This window comes from Eptesicus fuscus, chromosome 7, assembly GCF_027574615.1.
Source record: "Eptesicus fuscus isolate TK198812 chromosome 7, DD_ASM_mEF_20220401, whole genome shotgun sequence".
NCBI lineage: Eukaryota > Metazoa > Chordata > Mammalia > Chiroptera > Vespertilionidae > Eptesicus > Eptesicus fuscus.
Window position 1 is genome coordinate 21,475,257 of NC_072479.1, and position 15,239 is coordinate 21,490,495.

The 15,239-nt window shown below is 38.9% G+C and overlaps 1 protein-coding gene across 2 annotated transcripts in view; it reads left to right on the forward strand.

Moving 5' to 3' along the window:
- EEA1 (early endosome antigen 1) overlaps positions 1 to 15,239 on the forward strand; it is a 145,696-nt gene that overhangs the window by 126,614 nt on the left and 3,843 nt on the right. For both annotated transcript variants that reach the window (XM_028148559.2, XM_028148560.2), the window contains 7 exons: positions 2,902 to 3,084; positions 9,138 to 9,323; positions 10,561 to 10,692; positions 12,160 to 12,345; positions 13,272 to 13,510; positions 13,937 to 14,057; positions 14,688 to 14,786. In XM_028148559.2, the coding sequence (XP_028004360.2) occupies positions 2,902 to 3,084; positions 9,138 to 9,323; positions 10,561 to 10,692; positions 12,160 to 12,345; positions 13,272 to 13,510; positions 13,937 to 14,057; positions 14,688 to 14,786 (1,146 nt within the window). The remainder of the gene's footprint in view (positions 1 to 2,901; positions 3,085 to 9,137; positions 9,324 to 10,560; positions 10,693 to 12,159; positions 12,346 to 13,271; positions 13,511 to 13,936; positions 14,058 to 14,687; positions 14,787 to 15,239) is intronic.

Here is a 15,239-nt window from a genome sequence, read left to right on the forward strand (position 1 = left end):
ACAGAGAATGATATATTTTATTCTAAGGACAGTTAGATTCAGTTGGAGAATTTTGAGCAGAGAATCGTACAGCCTGACTAAAGGGAGATAAAAAAGCAAGCAAGGAAGGCATTGAAAAACTATTGCAATATTTCAGAAATTACATGATGATGGCATGAACTAAAGTGTTAGAAGTGGATGATTTGAGAATATACTTTGGAAGTTGAGTCATCAGGATTTGTTGATAGATTAGATGTTAAGAGATGATGAAAGAGGAATCAAGAATAACTCTAGGTTTGGGACTTATGCAAATAGATGGATGACCATATTTATTGGGGGAAGTAATAGCTTTTTGATGAGCAGGTTTGCTGTAATTCATAAAGGATTCTGCTTGAGGTAGATTATCTGTCAATCACTCAAGTAGAGATGCCAGGGAAGTACTTGGATAATGAACCCAGGGTTTAGGCAGAGAGGTTAAAGCTAAAATAAATGATTTTTTAAAAAATATATTTTTTATTGATTCAGAGTGGAAGGGAGGAGAGAGATAGAAATATCAATGGTGAGAGAGAATCATTGATTGGCTGCCTCCTGCATGCCGCACACTGGGAATCGAGCCCATAACCTGGGCATATAACCTGACTGGGAATCAAACCATGATCTTCTGGTTCATAGGTCGATGCTCAACCACTGAGCCACACCAGTCGGGCAATAAATTATATTTAAAGCTTTGAGTCTAGTTGAGATCTTAGAGATAGAGACTATCCTATCTAATAAAAGAGTAATATGCAAATTGACCATACCTCTGCTACACCCACAAGCCACACCCACCATTTATTCAGGAGCGAGTATGCAAATTAACCCAACCAAGATGGATGCAGCCACGGAGCGAGCAGGAGGCTTGGGTTTCCCCAGCGATGGAGGAAGCCAAGTTCCTGCACACCCTGGCGTGCCCTGGCCTCTGTTCAAGGTTACAAAGTTTCAATTATAGAAGATAAATAAATCCCAGATACCAGGGCGTCCACTTGGGTTGCTGGTGGGCGTGGCCGGCCTGCAAACCACCACAGGCCCCTCACCAGGCCACTCCACTCCCCAAGAGAACCCCCACCCTGATCCAGGACACCCTTCAGGGCAAACCAGCAGGCCCCCACCCATGCACCAGGCCTCTATCCTATCTAATAAAAGAGTAATATGCAAATTGATCATCATTCCAACACATAAGATGGCTGCCCCTATGTGGACACAAGATGGCCGCCACAAGATGGCTGCCACAAGATGGCCAGCAAGGGGGGAGCAGTTGGGAGGGACCAGGCCTGCAAGGGAGGGCAGTTGGGGGCGATCAAGCCTGCAGGGGAGGGCAGTTAGGGGCAATCAGGCTGGCAGGGGAGCAGGTAGGCATCAATCAGGCTGGCAGGGGAGTGGTTAGGGCATGATCAGACTGGCAGGCAGAAGCAGTTAGGGGCAATCAGGAAGGCAGGCAGGCGAGCAGTTGGGAGCCAGCTGTCCTGGATTGTGGGAGGGATGTCCGACTGCCCATTTAGGCCCGATCCTACATACTGGGATTGGGCCTAAATGGGCAGTCGGACATCTCTCGAGGGGTCCCAGATTGGAGAGGGTGCAGGCTAGGCTGAGGGACACACACCCCCGTGCACGAATTTCATGCACTGGGCCTCTAGTCCTATATAATAAAAGGCTAATATGCAAATTGACTGTACGGCCAGTCGCTATGACATGCACTGACCACCAGAGGGAAGATGCTTAACACAGGAGCTGCCCCCTGGTGGTCAGTGCGCTCCCACAGGGGAAGCGCCGCTCAGCCACAAGCCAGGCTGACGACTCGAGAGAGCAGTGGCCCGACTCTGCAGCAGCACTAAGGATGTCCGACTGTGGCGTAGGCCTGCTCCCGCCATTAGCTGGACATCCCCTGAGGGCTCCCGGACTGTGAGACCCCCCTCCCCGAGTGCACGAATGTCATGCACCCGGCCTCTAGTATAGAACAGAAGAGGGCCACGGACAGAAACTTGGGCTTTATAATGTTGAGAAGTCAAACAGAAGAAGAGGAGCTAGTAAAAGATTTTAAGGAGCAATGACCAGTGAGGTAGGAGAACCTAAAACATAGGTGCCCAGAAACCAGGTTGAAGAATGTTTCTAGGAGGGGACACTAGCAAGTATTTCACGTACTGTGGGGAGGTCAAGTAAGATGTGGACAAAGACATAGCTATTGGATTTTGGAACAAGATGGTTGCTGGTGACCTCAATAACAGTTTATTTGAAGTGGTATAGTTAAAAGCCAAGTTCTTATTTTAATACTGTGCACACATGCATTTTAATTATGCCATAATTTGTGCATAGCTACTGAGTCTTCTTAAAAACTAAAGACAACTTTGGAGTTTGGAGGAGTTGGGCCTTTGGAAGATTTTCTTTTTTGCCTTGATGTTAATAAAGATGACCTGGAGAGATTTTCTAATTTATTTTTTAATTTTAAGGAGAAAAAACAATAACTTCAATACAGTAATGGCTTTTTAATTTGTTTCATGGAGTAATTTCCTTTAGTTTAACTTTGAGCTATATCATCTTCTACTAGTACATACAGCCTTTAGCACTGCATCTTCCATCAGAATGTGGTCATTAACCTCAGTTTCCTGAGAACTTTATACTTAGGAATTCCCAATGACATGCTTTTTGTCATTATTTAATTGCTTTTTAAGGTTTTGGTTTTGAAATTGGGACTTGTTGGATTTTGTAACTCTTTAACTTTGTGACTATAAGGTAAGTATGTTACTTTTTACTAAAGTAGAATAATTATAGGGCATGGATGCAGTTTAGTCTGTCATCAGGAATCTTCTTAATTGTGTGGATTTCATTTTATATTTGTAACTAATTTTTGGTATGCATACCATTTTAAATAGCTATTGTATGTTTCAGACAGAGCTTGAGAATAAACTACAGCAGCAGTTAACCCAAGCAGCGCAAGAACTTGAAAAAGAGAAGGAGAAAATGTCAATGTTACAAAACACGTATGAAAAAACTCAGGAAAACCTAAAACAGCTTCAGTCTGATTTCTATGGGAAGGAATCTGAACTTCTTGCAACAAGGCAAGATCTTAAGGTATAGTAAACTATATTTTTTCATAAAAATCAGTAAGTTGTTTATAGACATTCATTAAATGATTGGTTTCAACCAAAATGGGCAAGGGAATGTTAATATTTGTGGAATTTTGCACTTGTTTTCTATTAAATGATTATTTTTGGAGTAGCATGCATTTTAAAAATGAAATTGTCTTATAACAAAATACATGTATAAGTATATGTATTTTAAAATAACACCTGTAATAGTAAAAATGTGGCAATTTATTAATTGCTAACATATTAGCTTATCTAGGGACTTTGCTATCTGTATGTAAAATAAAAACTTTAAAATGTCCTACAGTTAAAAAGTCTAAGGAGTTTTAAATGTAAACTACTTGTGAAAATGAAAGCAGTTTTATTGTTTCCTGTCAGGTAATATGACTTTAGTTTTATATATTTGTTACCTTCTTAAGACTACTGGAATGCCTGATGATTAAAATTAGGAGGTTATAGCTCAAAGTAAATTTAGCATTAATTATCTAAGCACGAGAGGCCCAGGTGCATGAAATTCATGCATGGGGGAGTCCCCTCAGCCCAGCCTGCACCCCTCGGGGGATGTCTGACTGCTGGTTTAGGCCCAATCCTGGGGATCGGGCCCAAACCGGAAGTCGGACATCCCTCTCACAATCTGGGACTGCTGGCTCCTAACTGCTCACCTGCCTGCCTGCCTGATCATCCCTAACTGACCCCCCCCCCCGGTGCCAGTCTGATCGCCCCTAACTGTCCCCCCTGCCGGCATGGTCATCCCTAACTGCCCCCCCTGCCAGCCTGGTTGCCCCTCACTGACCCCCAGCCAGCCTGGTCACCCCCAACTGCCCCCCTGCTAGCCTGGTCGCCCCCAACTGCCCCCCTGTCAGCCTGGTTGCTCCTCACTGCCCCCAGCCAGCCTGGTCACCCCTAACTGCCCCCCTGCTAGCCTGGTCGCCCCCAACTTCCCCTCTGCTAGCCTGGTCGCCCCCAACTGCCCCCCTGTCAGCCTGGTTGCTCCTCACTGCCCCCCTGCTGCCCTGGTTGCCCCCAGCTGCCCCCCTTGCCGGCCTGGTTGCCTTCAACTGTCCCCCCACCAGCCTGGTCACCCCTAACTGCCCCCCTGCTAGCCTGGTCGCCCCCAACTGCCCTCCTGTCAGCCTGGTTGCTCCTCACTGCCCCCCCTGCTGGCCTGGTTGCCCCTCACTGACCCCCAGCCAGCCTGGTCACCCCCAACTGCCCCCCTGCTAGCCTGGTCACCCCCAACTACCCCCCTGTCAGCCTGGTTGCTCCTCACTGCTCCCCCTGCTGGCCTGGTTGCCCCCAACTGCTCCCCCCCCGCTGGCCTGGTCGCCCCACACTGCGCTCCCCCCCCCCGCTGGCCTGGTCACCCCTCACTGCCCCCCTCTGCTGTCCTGGTCACCCCACGTAGCCTGCTGTTTAGTTGTTTGGTTGCCCCTCCCTGCCCCCCCCCCCCCCCCCCCGCCAGCCTGGTCACCCCATGCAGCCTGCTGTTCGGTTCTTACGGTGAGGGCATCCTGACCAATTTGCATATTACCCTTTTATTAGTATAGATATGGAATACTATTTGATTAGATAAAGTATCATGTTTATTAAAATGAAGGATATGGAAAAAGAATAAATAATTTTCATGTAACATTAAGGTATCAGTCCACAGGCCAACATTCTATCCATTGAGCCAAACTGGCTAGGGCTAAATTATTATTTTTTTTACTTTATTGATTGATTTTAGAGAGAAAGGAAGAGAGAAAAAGAGAGGAAGAGACAGAGATTTGTTGGTCTATCTATATATGCATTTACTGGCTGCTTCTTGTATGTGTCCTGACTAGAGATCAATCTTGACTATTGGGATGATGCTCTAACCAACTGATCTACCCGGTCAATGCCTATTTATGTTTTTCTTTATAACACTATTGAAAATTAGGGAAGGTTTGTGGAAGAGTTTGGACTTTATTTTAAAGGTAGTAGGGAACCACTGAAAGGATTTGTCCAGATTTGTATTTTAGGCCAATGATTGGCTATAGGATAAGGGATGTATTGATTGTAGGGGAACATGGTGGAATGTAGAGACTAGAGAAGAGACTTTGCAGTACTCCAGTTGCAAATGATGGTGACTCGGGCTGGTAATAGTAAGGATGGAGAATGTGGATGAATTTAAAGGGTATTTAGTTGATAGAGGAAATGAAACTTGACTGCTCCAAGAAGTCCTATAGAAATCACACTCTTTTTAAAATATTTTACCCACAAACATAATATAGTTACAGGACTTAGATCTCTTAAATCAGTATCCTTTCATTAAGCCAACAACTGTTTTTATTATGCCTGAAAGCTACATCATGTATTAATATATATATCTATACACACATACACACACATGTATATTTAAATATATTTTTATTGATTTCAGACAGGAAGAGAGAGGGAGAGAGAGGTAGAAACATCAATGATAGAGAATCATTGATCGGCTGCCTCCTGCACGCCCCCTACTGGGGATTGAGCCTGCAATCCCTGGCATATGCCCTAACCAGAATCAAACTGTGACCTTCTTGCCCTAGCCGGTTTGGCTCAGTGGATAGAGCATTGGCCTACGAACTAAAGGGTCCCAGGTTCAATTCCGGCCAAGGGCACATGCCCGGGTTGCAGGCTCGATCCCCCGCAGTAGGGGACGTGCAGGAAACAGCCAATCAATGATTCTCTCTTATCATTGATGTTTCTATCTCTCTCTGTCTCTTTCCCTTCCTCTCTGGAATCAATGAAAAAATATAAAAAACAAACAAAACTGTGACCTTTTGGTTCATAGGTCAATGCTCAACCACTGACCCATGCCAGCCGGGCAGTACTAATATTTTTATACATAAAAGAATCATTCAAATGTAAATATGGGTAAAAAGTGAAAGGCAGCGGGCTAAGTCTGCTGTAGAGTTTTACAACTATTAAGAGACCATGTAGTAGTCCACTATTCTAGAGCTTCCTTGTATAGATTAAGGCCTTCCTTGTGTAGACTGAAGCCTGGCTTGGTTTGTGACAAGCTTAGTGTTGCACAATTACAGAACCATGATTAGATCTTAGTTATTCTGGTTCATAGCCTTTTATTCTTTTATCATAAATTCACTAGAATTTTTTAATAAAATAGAGTAGTGATGAATTCTGTATTAATGCTTCCAAAATGAGAATTATCTGAATTACTTAGGAAGTTAATTTTTAAAAAAAGAAGTAAATTCCTATGGAAATTCAAATGATATTATAGGCCAGAATAAGAGATAGTCATTGGCCATTGTTTTTCTATTGCTTCAGTGGTTTTATATGATCTTGTTGTGTATAAGAAAGAAGAGGAGAGGTTCAGAACCTTGTAACATGACACCTGTCTAAGGCAAGGCTGCCATCTGTGGGCTGAGGGTGTACACCAAGACACCAGTAGAATGGAAGATGGTGGCTTGGCCTAATCTATGCCTTTAGCCCCATCTGCTGGGTTATTTATGAAATACTTAAGTTTGTCTGGATTTCAAATTGGCTGTGCTGTGTGCTATTTGTTGTTGAAGAAAGGTTGAAGTGGAACTTAACTGTAAATCTCTCATCCTGAGCGAAGTGAAATTCTAGGGTAAGTTCAGAATTAATATAAATTTTCTTAGCCTAGTACCCTTCCTTATGTCATTTCAGCCATCATCAAGAAAAAATAAAAAATTTTAAAGGAGAAAATTGTTGAATTTTCTGAGGGCTGAGGCAGCTGGGGCAACTGCGAGGGCCAAGCCCCTTGCACGAATTTCATGCTTCAGGCCTCTAGTAGCACTATAATGTGATTGGGGTCTTCATTCAGGGTCAAGGTTGGTAGTTGATGTGTTCAGGGACTTGCCTATTCCAGTGGGAGTGGATGGGTTAAAGATAGCCCCAACTAAACCATTGAATGTGAGAAGAGAGTTCCCAAAGGGAATAGATTCTAGTAGGTGAAAATAACATGGTCTGCAATATGAATGAAAGGAGTATTTAAAATATATGGCGACATGCCACTGAATGACATAGATGAATATTCAGAGGCAAGGTAGAGCAATATGTCTTGGCATCTTCAGAAAAAGTAGTCCAGATTTTGAACTTGACTTTAAAGATTTATTAACTGTTATTTTTTTTGTGTGTGTGAGTTTAAAATTTTGGAGGCTTATATAAGTCATGAGCATTTTGGAATTCTTGTGGTCAAAGATTAGGGGGTACTGTTACTTTCAGGCTCTAGCAAGCCTTGGTATTCTTTAGCTTCTGTCACCTAACTACAATTGGTATGGACTAGGCATTGTCAAATTTTGTTCCTTTTATCTGAAATCACTCTCACTTCTTGTGATACTTAGGTCAGTTTTCACGTTCACCATGGAGTCTTGTGTAATCACATTCTACAGAAAGCTCTCACACTCACCGTTTTTCTGTGTTTGGCATATAGCAAATACTTTACTAACCTTGTTCAACTTCTGTTTTACATTCTGGTTCTGTTTTTCAGGCTACATAGTCATCTTCTTTAGTCAAGGACCATCTTATATCCTCCAATATACTTCAGTAGTGTACTCAATTAATGGTTAGCTGCTTGATCAATAAAGGACTAGGTGACTTTAGATCTTCCCTGAAAAAGGAACCTTAGGGTTAGTTTTATGTGTTCTACTGGAAGCTATTGAAAATGGAAATTTAACTTACATCAGAAAGACTTCTGAACTGAATTAAGGAGTAAACTTTCTCTTTCAGGAAGCTTAAGAAGTCTCTTAAATATGTCTATTTATTTTCATATGGTTTTTTTTTTTTTATTGAATGCTTACTATAGCCATGTCTAATCAGCAAGGATGCTACCTGAATTATATCTTCTGCTTCCTTTTCAAGGGCACTACATCTCTAGAATAAGAAAGATGAACTTCTTCTAGATGGTGGAAAAGATCTTCGAGTTAGTTCCCTTCCCTGTGGATTCTTTTCTTAGCAATAGCAAACGAGAGTGACAAGGTTCCTGCCATTTCTGTTACCCACCTCTTTTTTAAAAAAATATATATTTTATTGATTTTTTACAGAGAGGAAGGGAGAGGGATAGAGAGCTAGAAACATCGACCAGCTGCCTCCTGCACACCCCCTACTGGGGATGTGCCCGCAACCAATGTACATGCCCTTGACCGGAATCGAACCTGGGACCTTTCAGTCTGCAGACCGACACTCTATCCACTGAGCCAAACCGGTTTCGGCATCTGTTACCCACCTATTACCATATCTGTCCCCAAATGAAACCTGATAGGTCAAAAAGCTTTCCCTTTCCTCTACCGGCTTCTCAGAATATTTGGGCCTTAGAACAGTCAGTAGCTATGGGCTGTGTAAGCTGACAACACTATTGCTGCTACACAAGTGGAAAGTTAAGGGAGGGGGTGATGGCCTTCTCAGAAATAGAGCCTCAGGTGTCTGGTTGACTTTCCTCTTAGTTCACTTGATCAGGTTGGCAGATGTGAAGTAACAGTTTTGTTTTTACTTACAAAAGGTTTTAGTATGTCAGACATCACAGTTCCTACAAAACATGTACATGGTGGGGCAAAGGTAGGTTTGCAATTGTTTGTATAGAAAATATACAATAATTAATAATTAATAATACAAGAATAAACTGTTTTGCATACTCACAACTGTACACCTACTTTTGCCCCACCCTGTATGTACACATAACTTAGCATTTAACTATACAATCTCTTTTTTCGTTTTTTCCATGTCCTCCATGTCTTCTCTCTAACCACATATGTATTCTCTGACTATGTTTGATATGGTCCCTACTTACTTGATATTCCTTCATACATTTAGCCAGTAACAACTTATAGATTAATTCTAGAGGTTTTGGAATTCTTCAGTATTTTATGCTGTAAATGTTTTCCATAGGCAAGATAATTAATTATATGACATTTTTTTCTCTTTTATGTGATCTTACTAAAGGGTATACATACTATCTTTTATAGTTTATTTCTTATGTTGATTACTATGTTTGTTTCTGTTGAAATTTGAAAAAAATAGGCATATAATAATTTGGGGAAATTTTTTTTTTTTTATAAGTCTGTAGAAGAGAAGCTTTCTCTAGCACAGGAGGACTTAATTTCAAACAGAAATCAAATTGGAAACCAAAATAAATTGATTCAAGAACTAAAGACTGCCAAGGCTACTTTGGAGCAGGATGCAACAAAGAAAGAACAGCAGTTAAAGGAGCAGAGTGCAGCACTACAAGATATTCAGAAAGAAAAGGTATTTCATTTTCTGACTAATCCAGAATTTTAGCGTTGTCATGGCCATTGAGGCCATTCAGTCAGACCTCTTCACTCAAGAAGGCATCACCTCTATTTTCAACAGCTCTCTCAGATGGCCTTATAGCTTCTGATAAAAACAGTTTTGGTCATTGGAATTTTAATTCTAGGATGTACTTCTTTCATTTCTATCCAATTTTATTTCTGCTGTTTTTAGTTTTACAAACTAATCGATTTTTCTAACCTAGACCCTTGGTTATTCAAAAACATGTATTACAGCCACTCAACGATTTCTGTCTTCTGGATGTAGGAGTGAGATAATAAAAGGTCTGAAAAGAAATTCTCAAGCTTAAGAATTCCTAAAATTAAGAACTAGATTTTTCTAAGGGGAAGTATGAGTATATTTTATATAAAGGATGCTATATTATAAAGTTTAAAATATTATATTAAATGACCAGTGTGTTTAAAAATCAGTTAAAGTTCTTTATGAAAGAGAAATTCAGATTATAGGGAACATTTTTATGTTGTTTCATAATTGAAATCATATTTCCATTAGCTGATAGGATATTATTCTGAAGTGTACAATTCCTGAAGTGCTTGGTATGTGTAAATTGTACAATTCTTGAAATTCTCTTTAATTTAAAAAATTAAGGTAGTTTTTTGTGGGGGTGAGGCTGGTAAAGCTGGAATGAATTCATGACTTGTGCTTCAAGTTTAGAAAATTGTGACAGAACTATAATTTATAGGCCTTTAATTGCAAGGGCTGTACATTAGTCAGACCTTGTTTTAGTTTACCTCTAATTCTAATAGATTATTTGACTTCTCTAAACCTTTGTTTATTTACCTATAAATGATCATTTAAAAGAGCTACCTAGTATAGAGATTAAATTAGGTAATATATAATACTCCTAGCTTAGGTGTGCCTTATATAAAGATAGTGATAGTAATAATATTAATAATATTATTAATAAGAGTAATAATGGTAGTTTTGGCTACATTTTATACTTAGTTGGCCAGTCACTATTCACTTTATAGTATTAACTCTAACTACTTACTCCTTAATAATAATCTTATTGTTCACATTGTATAAATAAGGACACAGAGGCAAAAGAAGGTAATTTACTCATGTTAGGTAGAAAGGGGCAGAGACAGTGTTATAAATGGTAGCAGTCATTTTGATTATATTACTTATCAGTGAAATATTTACTTTAAAATTGTTTTTAAATAATTTTCTACAGTTGCTGAAAGAAAAAGAACTAGCATGTGAAAAATCTAAATTGGCAGAGATAGAAGAAATTAAGTGTAGACAAGAAAAAGAAATTGCTAAACTGAATGAAGAAATCAAATCCCACAAGCAAGAAAGCATAAAGGTATGTTAAGACAATCATTGTTCTTTCTTCAACACTGTATTATTGGCATTTAAATTTATATATATATATTTACATGTATATATATACTAGAGGCCTGGTGCACGAATTCGTGCACCAGTGGAGTCCCTCGGCCTGGCCTGTGGTTTTGGGCTGAAACCGGCTCTCCCAAATCCCCTAAGGGGTCCCAGATTGCGAGAGGGTGCAGGCCAGGCCGAGGGACTCCATCGGTGCACGATCGGGGCTGGGGAGGGATGCAGGAGGTTGGCCAGCTGGGGAGGGACTGTGGGAGGGCTCCAGGGCATGTCCAGCCCATCTCACTTAGTCCCGATGGGCCGGACCCCAGCAGCAAGCTAACCTAGCAGTCGGAGCATCTGCCCCCTGGTGGTCAGTGCATGTCATAGCGAGCAGTTGAGCAGCCTTAGCACATTGTTAGCATATTATGCTTTGATTGGTTGAACGGATGACCAGAAACTTAGCATATTAGGCTTTTATCTCACACACACACACACACACACACACACACACACACATATATATGTATATGTATATGTGTACATATATATATATATAGAGAGAGAGAGAGAGAGAGAGAGAGAGAGAGAGAATGAGAACTTCTCTACTATGTACCAGTGTTTTGTTGTTTTTGACAAATTCTCCTGCTCTCAAGTGTACTCTTGTGTTGCATAATATCTGTATACATATTGAAACCATGTTACTTTTGTTTTAGGTTACTGAATAGAGTAAGCAACCCTAAAAGTTTAGATTTTGTTGAGATGATAATAAGAGAGCTATCGATTTAGAAAATTATAATTGTAGATCGTAAACTTCAAAATATGTAAGGGTTTAGAATTAAGCTTTTTAAGGAATTCTGTTTCTTTGTTTGCTTCCTAAAATCCTTTAACAATCTCTTGAATATTTTTCCTGGCATAAGCAAAGCTAGGATGCTATTTAAAGAAACTAATTGTAATTTGCTCTGGAAAATGTTAGTCATTCGATTCTCTCTTGCATGTTCTCATAATACCTGTTATGTCTATCAGTATACTTACAATTTTGCTTTATAATTATCTCTATTATGTTATTAGGTTCTTCCAGACTGTGACTTCCTTAAAGCAATGGATGTATATAGTTAATCATTGTGTAAATCTCAACACAGTGTGTGATGCCTAAGTGGTGACCAATAAACACGTGCTAAGGGAATAAAGGGAAATAGAGGGTAGACATTTTTCATATAATTCTATTAAAACATATGTATGCAAAGTATCACTTAAATTTAAATGATTATTCAGCAGGAAGTAAATAATTTTGCATCTTTTTAAACAATTGTTTGAAATATTGAACTTTAAGAATATCATTAGAGAAAAGACTAAAACTCATGTTTGTATATATTATTGTAATACGTTGCATAAATTTCAGCTATATTTTGAAATATTTTCTATCTAGAATAATTATTTTTGGCCTTTTAAATAGGAGCTAACAAGTCTCAAGGATGCCAAGCAGCTTTTGATTCAGCAGAAACTAGAGCTTCAAGGGAAAATAGATTCCCTGAAGGTAATCCTTGAACAGGAGAAGAGGAATCAGCAAATGCTAAAAGAGCAGGTGAAAAAGGAAGAAGATGAGTTGAAGAAGGAATTTATTGAGAAGGAAGCTAAACTGGTCAGTAAATTAATGGTGGGAAGTGTGTTTCATAATTTATTTATAAACCAATCCAGTAAGAGAGGATTTTCCTACCTAGAAGTTATAATTGAAATGTTCACCTAACATTTTAATTTTTGTTAGGAAAAGAGATCTGATTTGTTTAAATGGCTGAAGTATGATTAGAAATATTTTGTAATTGTATTTTGGTTTATATAGGTGAAAAGCCAATAAAACATGATTAAAAAACTAAACCCTTTAGTGCCAGAAAAACCCTACAGTTATGTAAATTGAGGTAAATGGCATGAATGCTAATCATGTTCAACTCATTTGGTCAAAGTGAATGTTGATAAAGGGGAATGTAAACTTCCGTTTAAAATGATGAAGACCAAAGCCTACTTTTCCTTCCCTAAGTTGTGCATGCCAAATGGGAAGCATCTGGCTTTCCTTTGTTGAATTAAGTCCAAATATCCTCAGATAACTTGACCACTGAGTGTTTTAGTTGAAGAATTGCAGTTTCAAATTCACAGTGAATCAAAGGGTTGCCATTGGTTCTTGGCGGATTGATAGAGGTAAAACAATTTATGTGGAATTTGATACATAATAAAATGCTGGCTTTGTTTCCAAGGCACTTTGCCGTCCCTGACTATGTGTTCTTCCCCTGCTCTAGTGGAAAAAAGGAAACTCTCAAACTGTTCTACTTTAACTTGATCTAATAAGAGGCTTGCTAACTATCATTTCAGCATTATGGCCTTTGAGCCAATTCAAAATAAACAGATGTTTGTGGAATCAATTTTATTAGTGTATACTGAAATATATTATCTCTGCTTTCCTGAAGAAGTAGTATTATTTGTGTTTCCAATAACTTAAATTCAAATAACTAACTTAAATTTATTTTGCACTATTTTTATAATAGGCTTTTTCCTCATTGTTTTTCTTTTGGTCAGCATTCTGAAATAAAAGAAAAAGAAGTAGGAATGAAGAAGCATGAAGAAAATGAGGCGAAACTTACCCTGCAGATTACAGCATTAAATGAGAATCTGGGCACCGTGAAGAAGGAGTGGCAGTGCAGCCAGCGGAGAGTTAGTGAGCTCGAGAAGCAGACGGATGACTTACGGGGTGAAATTGCAGTATTAGAAGCAACGGTTCAGAATAATCAAGATGAAAGGAGAGCACTACTAGAAAGGTACATACTTGATGTCTAGTAAAATTTTCTTTTTAATCCTCACCCGAGGTTATGTTTTTCATTGATTTTAGAGGGAGGGAGGGAAACATCCATGTGAGAGAGAAACATCAGTCGGTTTTCTCCCATATATGCCCTGACAGGGAATTGAACCTGAAACTTTTCAGTGTATGGTATGATGCTCCAACCAACTGAACCACACCGGCCAGAGTACAGTCCACATTTTTCAAAATAGAAGAAGAGTCTTGAGAAAAGTGCATAGCTTGTACAGGAATTTAAATAGTCATTTAAAACTAATTCTTAAAACAATCAGATTGTTGAAATTAATGTATTCTATTTAAAACTACTAAAGTAATTCATTATCTGTGTTCTAAAAGGGAATTTAATGACTTTTTAAAAAATTAATTACCTCTTTGCAATCTATTCTAGATGTCTTAAAGGAGAAGGTGAAATAGAAAAGCTTCAAAACAAAGTACTAGAAGTACAAAGAAAGCTGGATAATACAACTGCAGCAGTGCAGGAACTGGGCAGAGAGAATCAGTCCCTTCAAGTAAGTCACATGGCAGTGGGAGGCAGTTTTTAGTCTAGCTTTTACCTCTTCATGCAAAGCATATTTTCAACCTTTTAAAAACAATGTCATTATTTAATAAATACTTTTGAGTGGCTACTGTCTATGTAACAGTGTTAAAGAATGTGTTATGGGTAATTAAATATGAGAGAAAGAACTTGTCTGAGAGACCCCAGGGATAAAGGGCCATGTCATTCATGAATTGTCAGTAGTGGGAAAATTCAAGAGCACCAAGTAATAGATGAGTTGCTGTGCATTCAAGAAGTGACCTGAATGTGTACTCAGAATCCCAAGGAAGGATTGGTCATTAGGGTTAGAATGGATGGGAAATCAGCAAAGGATAGAGAATAAAATGTTATTTACTCTATCATCTATCTATCTATCTATCTATCTATCTATCTATCTATCTATCTATCAATCATCTATCTTCAGACTTAAGAATGTGGCAATTATTGACAATGGAAGTTGACCAACGTATTTCTGGTTTTTAAAATTTTATCCCTTGGTTGCATATAGTCAACATTTTATAAAACTCAGGCACCAAATTAGAAAGTATTCATCATTCTTCAAGAAGTTGAACATAATAATGTATTGAAACTTTGTTTTCAATAGATCAAGCATACGCAAGCACTGAATAGGAAGTGGGCTGAAGATAATGAAGTACAAAACTGTATGGCCTGTGGGAAAGGCTTTTCAGTAACAGTGAGACGGGTAAATGATTTTGTTCGTATTGTTACGGTTCTGGATTTTATTCCTAACTGACAATTAGTGTTTTAACCATTAAAATGAATTTTGACAGATAAAAACAAATTTTCATTTTTTTGGTTAATTTTCAACTACATGGAGTAATTAAATGTCATGCAATTTAGTTTCTGGTTAGCATATGTGTTTCAGTTTTAGTTTTAAATTCAGTTGTTGCCTTCTTACTGAGTTACTCTCCTAAGGAATCATTTTCTGAATCAGTGCACCAATATTAATCTCATATGTTTTAGTCATCATTGTGTTCTTCTAAAGGAGGAGAAAGCAGAGATTAAAAAAAAATTATTCTGAATAACATCATGGGATGTTGCAAGTTTATATTCCTGTTAAAGAAATACCTGAAACATTTGGCAAATGCATTAGTAATACTTTTTTACCTGTTGGAAGTGATTTATTAACACTTTG